The 19,115-nt window shown below is 43.3% G+C and overlaps 6 protein-coding genes across 6 annotated transcripts; 3 read left to right on the top strand and 3 right to left on the bottom strand.

The window, feature by feature from the left end:
* Positions 1 to 69: 69 nt before the first annotated feature.
* On the bottom strand, positions 70 to 5,733 carry LOC128727088 (uncharacterized). The gene is made up of 5 exons (XM_053820957.1): positions 5,656 to 5,733; positions 4,763 to 4,924; positions 2,403 to 2,567; positions 2,259 to 2,314; positions 70 to 2,171 (listed from the first exon to the last, which is right to left on the bottom strand). Exons 2-5 carry the CDS (start codon positions 4,830 to 4,832, stop codon positions 2,028 to 2,030), a joined length of 435 nt encoding a protein of 144 aa, XP_053676932.1. The 5' UTR covers positions 4,833 to 4,924; positions 5,656 to 5,733; the 3' UTR covers positions 70 to 2,027.
* Positions 5,734 to 6,949: 1,216 nt separating this feature from the next.
* On the bottom strand, positions 6,950 to 8,888 carry LOC128722825 (uncharacterized). The gene is made up of 3 exons (XM_053816507.1): positions 8,860 to 8,888; positions 7,624 to 8,578; positions 6,950 to 7,303 (listed from the first exon to the last, which is right to left on the bottom strand). The coding sequence occupies exons 1-3, from the start codon at positions 8,886 to 8,888 to the stop codon at positions 6,950 to 6,952; spliced, it is 1,338 nt and encodes a 445-aa protein (XP_053672482.1).
* A 1,145-nt stretch (positions 8,889 to 10,033) lies between these two features.
* LOC128725673 (N6-adenosine-methyltransferase non-catalytic subunit) lies at positions 10,034 to 11,442 on the top strand. The gene is made up of 3 exons (XM_053819434.1): positions 10,034 to 10,099; positions 10,206 to 10,367; positions 10,480 to 11,442. Exons 1-3 carry the CDS (start codon positions 10,034 to 10,036, stop codon positions 11,428 to 11,430), a joined length of 1,179 nt encoding a protein of 392 aa, XP_053675409.1. The 3' UTR covers positions 11,431 to 11,442.
* A 161-nt stretch (positions 11,443 to 11,603) lies between these two features.
* LOC128722824 (coiled-coil domain-containing protein 97) lies at positions 11,604 to 12,722 on the bottom strand. The gene has a single exon (XM_053816506.1). The coding sequence runs from the start codon at positions 12,720 to 12,722 to the stop codon at positions 11,604 to 11,606; it is 1,119 nt and encodes a 372-aa protein (XP_053672481.1).
* A 2,161-nt stretch (positions 12,723 to 14,883) lies between these two features.
* Positions 14,884 to 16,192, top strand: LOC128725651 (antigen 5 like allergen Cul n 1-like). Its single transcript, XM_053819411.1, has 5 exons — positions 14,884 to 14,913; positions 14,995 to 15,075; positions 15,207 to 15,397; positions 15,469 to 15,716; positions 15,795 to 16,192. The coding sequence occupies exons 1-5, from the start codon at positions 14,892 to 14,894 to the stop codon at positions 16,054 to 16,056; spliced, it is 804 nt and encodes a 267-aa protein (XP_053675386.1). The 5' UTR covers positions 14,884 to 14,891; the 3' UTR covers positions 16,057 to 16,192.
* A 1,275-nt stretch (positions 16,193 to 17,467) lies between these two features.
* LOC128726291 (transforming growth factor beta regulator 1) lies at positions 17,468 to 18,952 on the top strand. Its single transcript, XM_053820090.1, has 2 exons — positions 17,468 to 17,572; positions 17,645 to 18,952. The coding sequence occupies exons 1-2, from the start codon at positions 17,468 to 17,470 to the stop codon at positions 18,806 to 18,808; spliced, it is 1,269 nt and encodes a 422-aa protein (XP_053676065.1). The 3' UTR covers positions 18,809 to 18,952.
* Positions 18,953 to 19,115: the final 163 nt, after the last annotated feature.

Below are 19,115 nucleotides of genomic sequence, written 5' to 3'. Positions count from 1 at the left end.
AAACAAAGCCGACTCAACTATCACCGAACAACGGCTGGCACTGAAACACCACACACTTCTTCTACGGCCTTCGGGAGTAGCTGCAATTTTTATTGTGTCTCTGTGATTCTGGGGCATTGCGATGTCGAGTAACAAAATTCGGTATCACAATTCATATCTATTGCGAACGCCCGCTCATTTGAATACAACGCATGTTGGCTGTTATGCTAGAGCTTAATTCGTTTTTAAACGTTTGGTGCTTTTGGTCGCTACCAGCCGGCAGTATTTGGAAACATTGGTGAACTCGTCGCTTAGTTTCGTTTATTTATTTGTAGGTAAAAATATATGGCAAACGAAGGGTATTAAGCTATACGCTCTCTATCGGGTTGTTAGATTGTGTTATATCAAATAGCTAATCTATTATATGGGGCACGCCTAAATCGTAAGGGGATATTCGCTTCGGTATAACTGTTAAACGTATGGAACGAATTCTCTGAGTAAAATATCGATGGGTAAGTAAATCAAACAGAAAACATCACAAGGACCGAAATAAAGAAAATACATCGTAACTGGTAACCCAATGCCGAAGAATCAATTGATAAATTTTATTATGTTGTGTAGACTTATAACTTTTGCAAAATCTATACCGAAGCACTCGGAAAACGCTGCGACGCATTTGCTTTCATCGAATGTTCGCCGCTCGAGTGAAAATCCCGCATGCTGGAAATACGCGTTAAACTAGAAACAAAACCAACCCTGTCGCGGCAATACATTTTCAAAATAAACGAATAATCATCTGCTTATGTGTATAGCTATACTTAATCGTGTTCACCTTTGCTTTTGAACCTTTTGCAACTAAATTTTCTGCAATCCACTCTACTCGCCGGTGTTTTTAGCATCGCCTGGCCCCGCTCTGCGCTTATTTGCGTGAAACAGTACCGTGTTGGAGTGTTTACCTTCAGAGAACTAGATAACAACTACGCGCTACAAAAATTAGATATCGAGATTTCATTTAGGTTTTCTCTTCTATTTTATTTAACGTCTTTTACCCCACTCGTCCTGCAGTACTCATGCGTGTTGGCGACGCCATCACGTTTCGTGCGATTGTATGTTAAGTTAAAATGACGCTGTACCGCCACCCCAAACAGCAACCTCTTGAGCTTGAGAGTGGTCAGGAGGGACGGGGAGAAAGGAGATATGGGGAAACAGTATGAAAGGGTAGTAAAACTTTTTCCTCCTTTCGATCCACCCAAGACCGAAGAGCCGAAATCTACACGCAAGCCGTGACTGGTGGTGTCGAAGCGGTTCTGGCAGCTTAGTTGAGTTTTGTTACTTAATCGTGTTGTTTTTTTTTTATCTACACCGACCTCTTATGCGTCAAGAGAGCCGGTTTTATGTCTATTTAGTTGTATTGAGATGTGTTTTATCTGATTCGTTTAAACAGAAACGGATACGTTTATGTCCGGCGTTAAGCTTGCTGAATTTCAACCAATTTTAAATCTACTTCTGCTCTGCTGAACACTCACATCTGCACAGTTCCTATGCTAATCAGCACGGTGGCTGCTAACAAGTTATCTTAACATAATATAAAGTTTAATTATCTCCTTTAGAAAAATGCCAACCAGCATCAAGTTGTATCAAAATTGTATTAGATCCAGCCGTCCTTGGTTGCGACTCGATCACTGCATCTCGAAACGAAATCATTCTGCCAAGTGCCACGTACGAGATCGATACGCCGTTGAGCACATCTCCCGCCTAACGCATCCTTTCCCATGGAAATCCACCGGAAGTGGCAGCTTATTCAAGGTTGAAATGTGATAGAAATTCAGATGGGACACGCAGAAAAATGAAGGGTTTTCCGATGACAACGGAAAAACACCGCTGTCCACATCACTGTTTGGTACCGGACACAGTTGTGACGGAAATGGTGGCCTCTTCCCAAAAACGCCGGTGCAATTCGAAACCACCGGGAGGCAAATCAGGCGAACAAACAATCGAAACCTCCACTACCATCGGTGGATGTGGGCCGGATGGAGCCGTTGATTAAATTAAGCACGAATCAGGAAAGCGATTGCACCGAACAGCAGGACACCGAAGGTGACGGACAGTGAGGATGCACCGTTGCAATTGTCGTCATAGCAAGCGCACACCTCCTGGCGGCCTCCGAATCCGGAGCGCTGGTAGCATTTGCCCTGCAAAATGAAGCGAAATGATTAGACGAGGCACAAGTTGCGCTGGTTTTGCAAACAGAGCGCATGATCGGCTAGCATGCTCCGTACCATGTACGAGGACTCGTCCCAGCCGCATCCACGGATCACTCGGTTGTCCGGGGGAACTGCAAGAAGACAGGGTTACAAAGAGACGATAAGTAATCGGCCAGGCAAATGTACGGCAAGGCTTGAAGGTAAAGAAAAAACACTCACGATTGTTGACCGGGAACTCGATGATCTGGACGATCTTCCGGCAGAAGGTGTACTTGTTGCCGTCCTTGTGGTCGTTACAATCGACCGACATCGTGTCCGGGGGGTTATTGTGCGAGCAGGTCGAGTCCTCCGCGCTGTTGCATTCGAAGCAACGGATGGCATCACCTAGAAAGACGTGCGTGAAACGTTACTCAAAGATGCCGACGGGAGTGAGGAAAAAAAGGCGAGAAAACAACCATGATAATGCTCTACATAACTTGCTAAAGTTACGTCCAGCAATAAAGGTTCGCATGAGGCAAAGTGATTCTACCTCCTGCTGTCTTTTAATCGAACAATTTAAACATGTATTTTGATTCGTCGCAGGCTCTTGCGTGCCTTTCTTATCAGCGCCAGGGCAAAATATTTACAAACTACGCTTGTTCGAATACACTGCTCATCCACAATCGGCATCGTACGAAGCTTCTTCCAGAATCACCGGAGAGATTTACTCCCTTAGCCGTTACTGCAGCCGCATTCAGAAGCCTCCATCAATCAGGGCAATAAACATCAAGGTTTACGATGCGCGTTACGTCTTTTTTTTTGGTTTTGGATTACTCTAATCACCTCACATGACCGCAGCAGCTGATTAAAACTGCTTCATTTCGATGTATTCATCCGCGATCATACGCTTCTAGGGGAAATATTTCTATACTAAGCCGCAACCGGTTCCGACTCGGCCATGGCGGCTGCATTAATTCACCAGGCGAAGGAAAACACCACAAATATTCAGGTAGGGGATTCCTCCATTAGGTCATCAACAGAACACGTGCGGTAGGCAAACGCTAGCGCAGAGTAAATATTTCTCCAGCCCAACGCGATGACGATCGAGCCAGCTAACAAGTTTCGTGCATTATACAACACTTGAACCGATCAGTTCTTTACTTGAGATTTTCGCTTGTCGCTTATCAGTCGGACGTGTGATTGCTCAAACATGTAGGGCGTAGTAGAACTATTTAGTGTCAGTATTCAATATTTCTCTTCCTCCGACGCTTTAAACCAGTGTCCCGTTGTTACATAATCGCATTGCAGTAATAGCTTATTATAGTTCAAATGCATAGGGGTGATAAATTTTTCGTTTGTGCATAAATTAACCCATATACTTATTCATATATGTTACTTTGCTCTACATAGATGAAACACTTCCGCGTCGATGACATAATATTCTACTCGGTAGTACACAGAATCTATTCCGTTTTTTTCCCACTCTCAAAATGGCAGACATGTTTTACAACGAATGTGTACTGCTTAATGCGAACTGGCACACGCCAATTCGCGGCACTGTTTCTAATTGGTTCTTCAATCCCACTTTGTGGCGTTAATCTAATCAACTTTTTCATCTGTCGCACGTCTGGAGAGGCAGCAGAAGATGAAGTAGGCGGCTTGCAAATCGACAACTTGCACAGTGGTTGTTTCAGCGTGGAGTCGAACGAATTGAAATCTGCCTCTGGGCAATGAATGGGCCTCCCGGAAGGCGTGACCTTGAAATGGGGGATAATTTTTCCTTGTCTGTTGGGTGGGCTCGAGAGTAGAGCATACGCATCGTGAACTCAATGACGGAAGCAAACGTTTGCTTTTTTTCCTTTACTGTAATATTGTCCATGGAGGGATTCGTTTTTCTTTTCGTTCTCGTCCTAGTAGGCAGGCTGCATCGAGTAGGCATACCGTTTGCTGAACGTCATATGTTTGACGTTTGCAGGATATCGATCGGCGCCGTGCAAACTCGATGTGCCCCCTTGCTTACATAATCCGTCCAGTTTGCTAGCCTGACGTCGGCACCCGCAACGGGATACGAAGGCTCCCGCGAAGGGAAGGTTTGGCCCTTACGCATTGGCCCTTGCCTACTTTATTCACAGCCTGCCTGATCCATTTTCTCTCAATCTCCATCTTTCAAGTGCTCGCTGCCTCTCACGGTCCGTTCTCCGACGCGGAATCTTACGGCCGCTCGGTCTCTTGTCCGACCCGGGAACAAGGAACCTGCCTTCCGAAAAGGCGACCTGACCTCGTGTGAATCGCGGACCTCGGCTGATCGTTGGTCCCGTTTTCTCTTCGTACATTCAATTAAGGCTTGAATTGGATAATATCGTCGTCGTTGGCATACGCAGGGATACCGTCGAGGATGACCTCCGTAGGAGCGAGAGAACTCACACATGCCATGCTTTCGATCCTCCTCGCAATGAACAGACCATCGTTTTACTTTGGAGATGTTTTTTTCTACGCGGTTGTTCCTTTTGAAACTACGCTAAACTTAACGTTTTTTGAGTACCAACACCACGAAAAAACGGAACTGGGGGTCAACTATCGAAGCAAATCGAAAAACTTACCCTTGTTGACGAAAACTGCAACCACCAGCAGTAAGCTAACGAGAAGCACGGACTGCAGCGAAGACATCATGGTCGTGTTCGGTTCGATTTCCTAGCTGAAACTGACTGAAACTGAGCCTTTTGGCGCCACCTGCCTGCCTTGCGTAATTTCTTCCCGTGAACCTGTCAAAAGAAAGGAAACAACGCACACACACACACGCGTTGCCCAGTACGGACGAACGGGGAGGGTACGAACAAGGATCGATTAATATTTTTCCCCTATTTCCAACCATGCGCAAAAGCACGAGGAAGTCGCAAAGAACGGATATCCTCGCCGAGCAGCTACTGTTGCACAAGCGAGAGCTTGGACTTCCGTCTCATTGCGTCGCTACTGCACGGTACGAGGACTCAGGTTGCACAACCTAATTTTAACAGTTTTTTTCCCTAATTCGTAAAACACTCTAACAATAGCAGAATGCGCTCACAAGGGATGGCTTCGAAAGTCCTACCCGATGCATGGGACGGTTTCGTAATATAAAGTTCATATAAAGGCTCTCGCAGTCACACTCACACCTTTTCTCACTCATACACTCAAATGTAAAGTCCTTTTCGGCAATCGATAGCGCGATAATGACAAGCAAGTGATGGGAAATCGCTGCTACGACAAAGCTTTAGGCCACGATTTGGTTACACAATCGCCAAGTGTACCTTTCTCCCATCAAATACCAGGACAAACATGCACACATGCACACGACGTGTTCTACAATGCGCATCCAAGCTACATCCTTTCAAACTTCACATGGTCTAACTTAAGGCTCCCTAAACTAATGTTACAATTGAGATTCCTCGGAATATCAAAGAATTACAAATGGTGTTGAGCCTTCACCCGTATATGCTGTACCGTATTCACGAACCTTGGAAGTAGGACGACGAACCGAGGACTACAACCGTACACTGGCACAAGTAACAACGATCTGTGCAAATGGTTCCGGCGACGTTGGCTGGGCGGACTAATAACTTCCCCACTTGCACGATGAGTCCTACTCCAGTACGCTTCCATTGCTTTTACTCTCGCGCAATCTCTCAATTAAAACCCAGCGTGGTATGTTTTTCACTCTCCCGTTTTCATTCTCTTATTCTCTCTTTCTCTCTCTAACAGCATGTTGATGCTCTTTTGATTGATCATGCACAAAAACAGGAAAAAAAAATTGCCTACTAACATCTTTTCATGCATACACTCCTAGCAAACACGTGTTTGATTTGATTTCTAAAAGGAGTCGCCTGGTGCTTTGATCTTGAGCACCTAATACGAACTTTTAACTCTAAAATATTTTATTAAAACGCCTATTGCACGAAACAAATATTATAAAATCTGCTTACTGTATACTATTATTTTAGGGTAGTAGAAAAACTACTCTTCATAGCCACCCTTGCTGGCGTATGAGGGCTTAGTCGATACGTTGTTCATAATTGCACGTGTGTCTCATTGCACCATAGACTCAGATTTTCTCATTAGCGCCAGTGATAATCGAGCCGGAGCTAAAATGTAGAAAACAGTGCCCGTTACTAACAACAAGTTACCAATTATCACGTTTCATGATCGCCGGCAATTGCTTTGACCTGTCGTCTATCCTAATTTTACAGTGTTTAACGAAACATTTCTGCTGACTGCTTCTGTCAAAGGCATTTACGGAATAAACTTTTACAAAGTTGATGTTGGCAATGTTTCATAAAGTTCATCTACTAATCATACATCACATTTGTAAATAATGTTCATCGTTCTTATATTTTCTCGTTCATTAATTTATTTCAAAGTTACAATTTTAGAGTATTATAATATTTTTACCATTATACAGCTTTCGTCAGTCTATTCATAGCTTCCATAGTTTGAAATTTCATATTATTATACAAATTCAAATTCTCTTTTAAATTTCTTGAAAATCCTGACCTAACCACATGTTCTTCATATCTACCCCGAACGGACAATAACTAACCTGCTCTTGTGATTGTGGCATTCTCGTAAATTAATCAGTTCTATATTTTAAATTTAATCATTGCAAACCTGCTTATCCAGTAAATCTTGATTTGCTTTTTTCAGATCTTATTTTGAATCAATTATTTGATAACGGTTTAAACAAATTTGTATCATCACTCTTTCATGTTCGCATGCCACAGTTGTATAAACAAACTAAAACACATCAGCACACTCTAATCATCGGTTGAGACTCCATTTTTAGCTGTAGATATTATTTTTTGCATTATGATTTCTTGCTGCCTCTCTGCGCTGCTGAAAATTGATTCCATCTTCTTGATGAACGTTTGCATCTTGGGATAGTTTTCCAGTTCCTTTTTTGAGGTTTCTGTACTATACTTATGCACGATTTTAAACTGACTCCAAAGCTCAAACTGCCCTGACGCATTCAAATAATCTTTACATGTATCTACAACTCGGTGTAAATCTTCAAGTAAATCCGAGAGCATGAAATAGTCTCCCATTTCATTTTTTCTGTAGATCGTTTGAAGATCGCACTTGTATTTAGCAATCAGGTGGTAATCGGGAAACTGCAATATACGTATGAGAAAGTGGGGAAATAATAAGGAGCTTTCATTTCCACAGTGGAGAGCGGGCATGCGCAGTACAGTTTTCCACATTTGCGCATATTTTATCGGGAAGTAATATACGAAAAGCAACGGTTACGGAATCATATAATGACGAAAAAAAGGAGATTCTAGAAAAAGACAACAGGATAAACTATTTTTTTAAGTTCAAACGGCTCTGATAAACCGCTAGAAATTACTTGAATAATGTCAAAATGGTCAAACAGATAAAAGGTCGAAAAATATTTCAAAACATATGTAAACCAAATCGGCTTAAAACTTACATAATTCTTAGCGAAATTCGTCGAGTACAAATATTGTGCCTCTTCAATTTCGCAAACTTTACCTAGCACCCAACTGATGCAGTCTTTCGAAGCTTTCCTGTGTACTTGATTCATATAATCACGTTGAACAATCTTTGCTTCCGAAACATTCTCATTTTCGAAGCTTTTTAATCTTTCCTTCGATTGTGTCTGGCTAAATGCGGGTTCATTCTGGTTTAGTAGAGAATTGGCTCCAAAAACAGATTTTAAAACATGTCCACCAGGCGATGAGTCATGGCCATTATTGGAGCTTTGAGCATGCCCATCGAATCCAGGTGGGCATCTAGGAGTATTAATATAAACTCCAGTGGGAATATATGATCCATCAAATATTTCAAGGACTTCAGACTCTCCCGGTTCATCCGACCCATTGTCTGAGCCTCTTCCAATGGTTCCGGCATCGACAGAACATGCCATCGGTTCCTCGACTTTTGAAAATGCATTGCCGCTTCCACGCTGCATTTTAGCAAGGTTGTTCAGGTTTATGAAAGATTTGATTAACGATTGAATCAACCCGTGAGTAGCCTGATGCCAGTGGCCAAACGCATCCAAGAAATTAGGACAAAGCTCGCGTTGAATGGAAGTCAAAGCTTCTGGTTGGCTGTGCACATAGCCTTTGATGATGATCCAGGCGTTCATGATTCTGGTAAATACGAATATAAAGTCCTTCACCGCCCATGCCAGTCCCTGCGAATTGATATTCGACATGACGTTGTCGCTCTTCACTAAGTCTTGTCGTAAACGGGCACACAGGCTATCTATTTTCTTGAAGCAGGGACGCTTTTGGTGGCACGTGGCTAAATTCTCCGCCATTTTGCACCCATCCATAGCGGTGCGTATCAACGAATCGAACTGATCTAACCAATGGTTCGATCCATCATTACGCTGTAAGTCTATAACAGCAGTAGGTTTATGACTAGAAATGAAACCATAAAATAAATAAATTTGTAACATACGAATGCACGATTATGCAACAAATATCTTACATGTCGTTTTTTGCATCCAAAACAGAAGCAAACATATTAGAAGTATTGATGACCTCTGACAATTTTATCTCGATTGAAGATGTAATTCGTGGTGGTTGCGTAACAGTTGCTTGATGACTAAAAATAAAAAAACCGCTCCAGAAAAAAGATAAGTTAAAAATCTGAATTATATGATCGTAAATTGTATATTCGCCAATTGTGGATTACTTACTTTCCTTGAGCGAAATTTCCGTACGCCATAGACATCAATTGAGGCATTGGAGCTATGATCCTATCAGGCAGTAGATTCGTACATTGGGTTACATAACATTCGCTCTGTTGCACACTTGCCTGACGATACATTTGACACGGAAATACAGGTACTGGCAACAACTGTGGCCCCCTCGATATGCTGAGCTGCTGGCGGGTTTGAAAATTGTTGCCCTTTCTGGAACAATCATTAGGCAAGCATGTTGGAGGTGGAATGGAATATAAAGGTTCTCCATTAGGCCCATGAAACTGGTTAACTTCTTTTGATGGCCGAAAATTACCCGGAGCAGCTGCAAGATACCATTCACATGGACCATAAAATTAAACAATTTGTTCAACCTGAATCGAAATTCCTTTTTGTAGATACTCACAACCTTGCTGCATGCTGTTGAAATCGACAATTGAAGTATTCAAATGAATCTTGCTTCCTTGGAGAATTGTCCCGGATAATAGATACAATTTTATATTTCGTCCAATAACTGCACACACGTCCGAAGCGTTGAGAATGCTGAAAAAAATCTGCTGATTATCTAACTACCTTATCCTGCAAGTTGTGACCGTGAAGGAAAGTCCGCCAATTCCGTAAGCCTACTGAGATCGAATCGAGTTCAGTCAGACTTGCATAACGGCGAAATCGATGTGTTGTCAAATGATCGATGTACCTCGTGAAACCTAAACTAGGTGGTATCAACTGATTCGCTTAACGCTGTACCTTTGACAGCTTACGTACGCAAGCATAAAAACAATGCACACAGTGAAATACGCAAAGGGAAATAAAAATAATAGAAACGCAGTGAAGTAACATATATATTACTACAAAAAAGCCGCATCCATGAAAGAAAAGCGTTTCATATAGCCTTCGATTGCCCTTGCCTATAAGGGTAATAACTCCGAGTCAACCTGCCCGCGGTTCGGCGCGTTTCAACAATCTAGCTCAACCGTAATCCTTACGAAGGAAGAAGAAGCGAAATAATAAGACACGACGTTGACTAATATGATGCCGCCTCGTCAAGCACCACCTTGTTGTTGATTTATGCTGTAGAATAGGCGTACTTGTTCCGCTGCACCAAACACTACAAACCTCATTAATATTTTGAGCAATAGTGCAAATTACTAGTGATAATCTAGCAAACAGCATGAGCGATGTTATCAAATCCCGGCGTGAGAAATCACAAAAACGAAAGATGCTGCTCGCCCAAACAGTAAGTACATCGACCTTCACGACGGCTGCATCTGCATTGAAGGGTGACGGATGATGGTCGGTCAAAACGTGGCCATATATTACATGTCCATTTTTTTTCTTTGCAGTTCGGTGTGCCTAACGTGGAAGATCTCAAACACGTACTGGGTACCGCGGAAGAATCACCAATCAACAAATCACAACGGTACGAGGATGAGGAAGCCTCTTCCTCAAAAACGACTGAAACTGCCGAGGGATTGGTGTATCGTGACTCTTCCACTTTTCTGAAGGTATGTTTTAAAACATAAACGGCATTGTCTTCAACCGACATAACCGGTTTTGGTACAGAACTATTACGTTCGGAATACTTGAACTTCCACTATGGAATGTTGATCGTTACAGGGTACACAATCTTCCAATCCTCACAATGATTACTGCCAACATTTTGTGGACACCGGGCAACGCCCACAGAACTTCATTCGCGATGTAGGCCTTGCGGATCGGTTCGAGGAGTATCCAAAGCTGCGCGAGTTGATTCGCTTGAAGGACGAGTTGATTGCGGAAACTGCCACACCGCCGATGTACCTGCGTGCGGATTTGAAAACATTCGATCTTAAGACACTAGGCACCAAGTTCGATGTGATTCTTATAGAGCCACCGCTGGAGGAGTATGCCCGTGGTGGAGCTGCCGTGGCCGCTGGTGCACCACGGAACTTTTGGTCGTGGGATGAAATTCTTGCGCTGGACATCGGTGAGGTGGCCGCGCACAGGAGCTTCGTGTTTCTTTGGTGCGGTAGTTCGGAAGGGCTCGACATGGGCCGAAACTGCTTGCGCAAGTGGGGCTTTCGAAGATGCGAGGATATATGCTGGATACGAACGAATATAGATTCGCCCGGACATTCTAAGATACTCGAACCGAAGGCAGTTTTCCAGCGAACGAAAGAGCACTGTCTAATGGGCATCAAAGGAACGGTGCGCCGCTCCACCGACGGCGATTTCATCCATGCGAACGTTGACATCGATCTGATCATATCAGAGGAGGCCGAGTTCGGTAGTTTAGAGAAACCGATTGAAATATTTCACATTATCGAACACTTCTGTCTCGGTCGTCGTCGGTTACACATTTTTGGGCGTGACTCAACGATACGACCGGGCTGGGTGACGATAGGGCCGGAGCTGACCAACTCGAACTTCAACAGTGAGCTGTACGCCAGCTCCTTCGAGGAGAACCCCACTACCGGTTGTACTGAGCGAATCGAGGCGCTACGACCAAAAAGCCCCCCGGCCAACGGGAAAGTGTTGCGTGGTCGTGGCCGAGGTTTCCCTCGTATTCGGGGGAGATCGCGCGTTTAGGAGCGCTGCTTGCGGGGATCGGCGACAAAGAATTCCTTCCATTTATTTTTCATTTCATTTTTAACAACCACAAGCAAAAAGTAAATCAAGCAAGTAAAAATAAAATTATAAAATTTTCAAGAAATGAACGCTTTACACCATAGTTTAGATTAGTGTACATTAAGGTCCTTTACTCATTCGTCGCTATCGTACTCACAAATGGGATCGCGAACGATCTCGTTCCTCTCAGCAGTTCTTTCCTGTTGCTCAAGATGTTGATTCAAATGTCGCATGTAAACATCTAAATCATCCTCGCTTTCTTCTCCCCCATCCCCGACAACCGTCTGGTCGTCCGTTTCTGGTTCTTCGTCTCTGTCGAAATACTTCTCCTGCTCATCCTGTTCCACGATATCGAGATCGTCGTATTCCATCGAATCGTCCACCTGCGAGTAATCGAATTCCTCCTCCTCGCCAGCTATGAACCGAGCGTACATGATACCGATGAACTCATCCCGCATCAAATCGCGTTCACCTGCGGTAACCAGGTGTATCGGAGGTATAGCGAGACGGCGCTGTCTTGCCCGCTTCTGGCACTCTTGACGACGAGCGGCCAACCGTGTCTCCTCTTCGTCGTCAAAGTTTCCCCACTGTGCTCGTGACACCCCTGGGGAATTTGGACGCGTTAGGTTGGCTGCTTCCTCGGAATCATCTGTCCCTTGCTCCTGGCGGCATTCCTCCGATTCCAGTTTATGCAGCGTTTCCTTCGCTTGCTCTTTATCGATCTGATTGAACAGGATGCTGACTACGCTTCGCGGTACCGCTACACTGGCATCTCGCTCACGTTTCTCCTGCTCTGTCATGAACTGGCCCACAAGTTGCTCATACAAAAGCGGTTCACGTTGCATCATTTCCGTTTCGCTAAAGTACGTTCCATCCGTGCACATTTTCAGTAGAGCTGCGTACCGTCGATTGCGTACCTCCACAGCGCGGCCTCCGTTACGTAGCCTCCGGATGCGATCCAGATGATAGTCGATTTCATACCGCTCGTCCGGGCTGTATCCGAGCGTCTGTTCGGCTTGCTCGAAAAACCTCAAATGTTCGTCCTTCATGAACACCCCAAACCGGGACAGGAACGTACAATGGCTCTTGTTGAGTACGTTGCGCAAGATCGTTCCTTTCTCGTTGTCAGTCAGTTCAGGATCATTAATTTGTTGGTTTTTAAAAAACACTTTTGGATTGTGGGTTATATGATCGAACATTTCCGATTCGTTTACCAGAGACAAAGATTCTGTAGTATCGTCCGCATCACGCATACCGTCGGGTTTCTGACCATGAATATTGAAATACACCTTACCTTTAAGGAATTAATATCAACTTCTTGCAATAAATTACCTTTGAATCCATGCAGATTGTTTGTAACTATAGGTCACTTCATCCGTATGGTTATGTGAAATTCAGCCCGATGCTTTCCTTCTTAAATTTATGACTCTACTTTTCAGATAGAATGAAATCTTTCCTAGTTTAAGAAGCTATCAAACTAGTCTTGATATACAAGCTAGCATACACACGATATATGCTTATTTCTGCAGAACGATTGTGAAGAAATACAACTTTGGTTTAATTTGAATATAAACGAATATTCACCAACGATTTGTAAACAATTTACTTTCTTTGTTTTGAAAGTCCTTTTTGATTACTTATAAATGTCAATTTTGAAATGTTTATAGCACAGCCACGTTGGGCAGTTGAAATATGGTTTCAAATTATTTAAGAATTGTTCGCTTACACACAAGAAACAAAATACTGCGCCAATTCGTACGTTCAAATCGTTTTACACAGTTGAATATTGGCATATGAAAAGAAAAAAATGCTTGTAAATTATTGCGATCGATTCAACCAAATAACATGAGGGTGGAAGATTGAAAACACGTGGCGCATAAATTAGCAGTTTAGCGGATGAAATTAAAGAGTGTTCTTGGAGAGTAGCGAGAGCATGTGAAATACGTTACAGAATGAACTTTGAATTTCCTCCGAGAATGAATATAACAGGGTAAATCAATAAAATAGATTTTATTTCCCACGATTGAAGGCTGATGGGACAGAGCAAAAAATGTGCGAGACATCCTCTCAACGATGATCAAGTTCAGACTTATTGATCAAATACCATTCCAAATTTGTCATTGGTATCGATTTTATCAATTGACTGTAGCAATATAGAATTCAAGGATTTAGTCAATATTTAATGATGTAATATCAAAATGCTTTCTCACTGCTTATATTGTAAAAAATAAAACAGTCAAATCTATTGATCAGATAATCATTTCATGCAATTACAAAACATACATTCTTTAATAACTATTAATGTGACCAACAATCAAATTGTGACTAACGAATCATGAAAAGGATAATAAATTATTTCTGAAAAGCGTTATAGTACTTGGAAATCTAATGTATAGTTAGTTACGATTTGGAAAAAAACGCTCAAGGCTTGTACTGGAAAATGATCGAACCGGAACTGCAGCCCTGAGACGATCAAAACCGGAACTAAGATAGTTTGCCTGAAAGTTGTTCATGATACAACAAGAAAACAACAACTATGACTAACAGTACTTTTGAAAAAAGCCTTCCAGTTAATAACACATGACGTCTGCCGTTGGGCGCATGTTTCGAACCCTTAGATCGATCAGTTTGTGATAATTGCATTGATATTGTATTCTGGGCACTAGTATGCGCACTAGAACTGCCGATTGCGAACATCTTCACTGGCACGTTTAGTCAGCAATTAGAGATGTACTAACGAGCTTACCGAACACACTTTTCGGTGGAGACGCGTACACGCGTTCCCATCATTGTCTGAGGCTGGGAAAGTGTGTATCAGCCTCCCTAACGCAGTGTTTTGTGCGTGACTCTCACTAACACTAGGCTTAAAATGAATCACACATGCTAGCGTTAGTATTAAATACATATTAGACTTTTTCAAAGAACATCCGCACTTCAATCGGGAGGTTCTGTGTACTCTGAACGACATGTGCGATCATCCTACGACTCGACATTCAAACGGAACGCACACACCAACCATGGAGGATACTGTGAACATAAAACATTGATGCGGCCTATCGCTTATCTTCTTATTACGATCACCACGCTGCAATTCCGCGATTCCGGAAAACTATTCAATAGGGCTCCCACCAGCTTTTCAATGAGCAAAAGCCTAGCTCAAGTACTCCGCGTTAGGAGCGTTCTGGACTGCAACGATCACATTGCAACGTCAGATACGAACCCCGAGAAGCATCCGATTACAAACGAACAGTGCGTAGTATAAATAGGGCAGTGCTTTAACCGGATACGTTCAAATAGATTCTAACGCTTCGCCAGTGCAGAAACAAAAGTGTAGTGGCAGCAAAGCATCCCTAAGCCCAGACTGCACTAGAAGAAATCGATAGTGATTCAAATGAATTTCGATGGTGAAAAATAACTTCAAAATGGTTCCAGTGTCAGTGAGATGTACGTGGAAATCATGCCGTTGTGAAACAACTTTACCGATCAATTCTTTAGTGATGACATAAGGTTCTTCTTCTATTACAGGGATAACGTGGGCAGTGTTAGTGATGGGACTGATTGCTCAAATTAGTGGCCAAACGGATTACTGTGATCCCACGTTATGCAGTAAGTGTCCTTAACTGCTACAGACTCTCGTAGATCTGAATAGTTTGAAGTTTATTTAGAGAGATTTTTTTTAAATTTTATCATCATAAAATCACGCTCATGTGCGCGTTTGTTGTAACCTGTGATTCCAGAAAACAACCTAGTTCATGTAGGATGTGGCAAAAACGAAAACTTTGGTCCTTACTGCCCCGTCAATCGACAGCTGGTGCCGATCACGGAGGAAGTTAAGACCTTCATCCTGGATCTGCATAACGTGTTTCGCTCCGATGTGGCACGTGGTGTGGTTACTAATTATGCTGCAGCCTCCCGTATGCCGACTCTGGTAAATTTGATGTTTAACGAGACTATGCAAACATTTCACCTATTGAGGGATCCTTTCACAATTCCTCATAGATTTGGGATAACGAGTTACAGAAGCTGGCCGAGTACAACGTTAAAACCTGTATTTACGGACACGATTACTGTCGCAATACAAAACTTTTCCCACTGGTTGGCCAAAACATAGCTGCTAACTCATTCTACGGAATGGAGGTGACCCCGCTTGACACCATGACCGAACTGCTGTACAGTTGGTACGGCGAGAACGAGAATGCCAACCAGGATTACATTGATTCATATCCCCTGCTGGGGCATGATCCACCGTACGTTACGCGAAATGTTGAAGTGCATAATATGTTCTGTTAACTTGCTTGCCTTTAACCATGTTGTATTTCAAACAGGAAGGATATTGGACACTTCACGCAGATTGTTATGGACAAAGCGACAGCTGTAGGCTGTGCCATGATACAGTACACCCAAACCGATCAGGGGCACGATTGGGTACATCAGAACTACGTCTGCAACTATTCCAACTCAATCGCACGAGGACATCCGGTGTATGTGAAGGGTGAGTCGTGTGAATTGTGCGTTACCGGTTGCAGCACGGCTTACCCAGGTCTGTGCAACATCGGTGAACCAGTTCAACCCACGGCAGCTTGGTGAAAGTAATGCACTTCTTTGTGCTGACAGAGTGTAGTGCAGGCGGATACCGATTGATGAATGATCATGAGCTTTTCTAACATTTATTTATTATAAAAATTACCACATTCCCTTTAACTCACCCATTCATCTGCATACTGTATGCCTTAAGGACAATGACATTAAACTAAACTATCTGCGATACGAGCGCTAAACTCGAGTGTTTTGGAGTGTTTCCATGCATTATAATCCTTCTTCTTTACAATGTTTCCAGCAAACTTTTAGCTTAAAATTTTGGGAAAAACCATTTGGGTCTATTTTTGTGGGTTCAAAATATGAAAAAAAAAAGAAATTTTCATACTCGAAAAACACAGTAAATTCCATTGAAACCATGCTAGGAGTAACATCACGTGGCCAGTTTCGAGTTTCATAGAATTGTGGACTTTCTATGTGGATTCTTTTTTTGTCATGTTGAGGAGTTAATTTGCGTGTTTTTGTACATGATTAAACACGTCCATTAACTCTGGTACATGATGATAAAAGCGCGCTGCAGTTAATAGTGTACAGCGGGAAATTTAACAAGAATTACCGCAAGTTAAAGGACTCTGTAATGTGTGTTTTTAAGTCATTATCAATCTTACAAGACCAATTCGTTTTAGGTTATAGCTTGTCTGTTGTCATGGTTTGTATTTATCCGAAATTATTCTAAATTGAAAGAAGATATAAATTAATAACCGCCAAAAAGGATATGGAGTTTTTAAAAATGTGTTCAGTCCATTTCGTGACTGATAATTACAAGAGAAATCTTTATGAAATTTAAATTTGGCCCAGTCTAATCCTACAATTAAACAATAAACATTTTAAATTTTTAAATTGGATAGAAGGAATAAAGAATAAAGGATGTGTTAAAGAACTTCAAATATATTGACAAAGCTAATACATCAGTCAATGATCCTTGATGATTTCATTGAGAAATGTGTATCCATGTAGATGATTTAAATTAAGTTTTAAAAATTAAAAAATAATGTAAAACTGAAGAAAATCGTTAAAAAGAACGTGATCGTAAATATCCTACAATATGTCTGTCATCTAAGAACCTTGGCATATACACAAAGCACTCTGCTTACCTTGTCCATGGATAGGCGGCTTGTCAAATATGCTTGCATGAGTCGATTTGTTTACGAATTAGCTGGGAGTTTGGCTTAGATACTTTCTCAAACAATTTGTTTGCCAGCCTGCATTTCGGGCAGAAGTTGCGCTTCCAGCAGTTCATAGGTGGTGTCCTATTTACTAGCACTCTTTAGTAAGTGCACGGACGTGGTGGCGTTGTATTTCATTCGGTCGTGTTGGTCGCTGCCGGTTTTCGCGCGAAATCGTCCTGCCAAGCAATTGATTCCTGGCCGGCGTAGATGCGGCGGAAGCTACTACAGAGGAAATGCAGAGCACGAGCTGCGAACCTTCAGCAGCAGGCGACGACGTTAATGCCAAATTTCGGCACAAGTATCGGCGGTTAAAGCGGTACATGAAGGATCTGGTGTTTGTAAGTAGTAATCGGCTAAGTTTGCGGTTTGCGGTAGAGCACGCTGCTCAATCCGGCGATGATCTGTTACAGGAAAATGCTGCCTTATGCGACCACATTGCTCAGGTACAGGAGAAAATTAGCCAGCGAAACGAGGAGCGGCGATTCATGCTAAAGAAGCTGCTGGATCACGAAAACGAATTGGAAACGCAGCTCGGTCGACCCTGCAGCAAGCTGAACGAGCTGATAGCAAACAGTTTACCACCGAAACGACAGTACAAGAAGCGGGAAAAGAATCCCACTGCTAATGGAGCTGCGAACACGAGCGCATCGGCTGAAGGGCAGGATACTCATGATACTCAGGAAACCGTGGTGGATTGTGTAGCGGAGAACGGGCTGGCTGAAGAATCGAATTCTTTAGAGAAACACGCACCAACCGATAGGAATGGTGAGAAAAATGGTCACCGGGTGGGGAAGAAACGGGGTCCACCCGGTGGAACCGGCACTGGGGGGGCTAAGGTGAGACGGAAGGGACGGCTCGGAGGGTCATCCGTACCCTCGGGGAAGAAAGGTATCCAAAGCATCGCCCTCGACCAATCGGGTCACCCAACGTACCCGATCGTGGTTGGGGGCTTTACCATACTAAACCTTGGCGAAATCGCTCCCGAGCGCTCTGCCTACCATACGGAGTGTACGATCTATCCGATCGGATACACCGCTACTCGCCCGTACGGGCACTACAAAGATCCAGAAAAACGATGTATTTACACCTGTCGCGTGCTGGATGATGGTGAACGGCCCCGGTTTGAGATAGTGCCAGAAAGCCCAGACCCAACGGCACCAGTGGCGGGAGAAGCAAAAGAACCGGAACCGTTGGACACAGAAGAGTGCGTTATAAGCGGTACAACTATCGATGGTTGCCACGCGGAGCTGCTGCAAAAGATCAATGCTGCCTTAAACGTGCCCGCTATCGATGCCCAACCTTCGGGGGACTGGTTCTTTGGGTTAGCGCATCCGACTATCAGCAGTTTGATACAGAACTTCCCGAGCGCGAAACTCTGCGCCAATTATAAAGGTGCGAAGAAGGAAAACTATGCCAACACCGACAAGGAAAATGATCCTACGCTCAACTATGAGGCACTAGTGCGACATATCACGATCTCGACCTATCGCACGGTACCGGAGATTAAGGAAGAACCGCCAGATGAATTGTTTGACCATTCGGACGGTGGTAATTCGTTCAGTCTGTCCGTGTAGCAATGGCAGCGAAAGGGTGACGAAACGCTTATGTACATAAGAAATCGGTGTGAAATAGTGGGGAAATGGGAAACATTCGGTACCTCTAAGCCTCCTGTCTTCGAGCAAGACCGGAAGCAAATTTCATAGTGTCCTACTCAACTAGAACGTACAATTACGAAATGGTCACCGCCGAATTGGCTACGGGAAGAATTCACAGTAGGCAATAAAGAACACTTCTTTTTAACGATACATTCGGCGTATGCTGTCCATATGCGTTGGAAAAGTTGTCTCTATCACCTCTCATACAACGCAACGAAGAGGATTT

This window comes from Anopheles nili, chromosome 3 (assembly GCF_943737925.1).
Source record: "Anopheles nili chromosome 3, idAnoNiliSN_F5_01, whole genome shotgun sequence".
NCBI lineage: Eukaryota > Metazoa > Arthropoda > Insecta > Diptera > Culicidae > Anopheles > Anopheles nili.
Note: the sequence above shows the minus strand (reverse complement) of the source record. Positions and strands in the feature narration are given on the sequence as shown.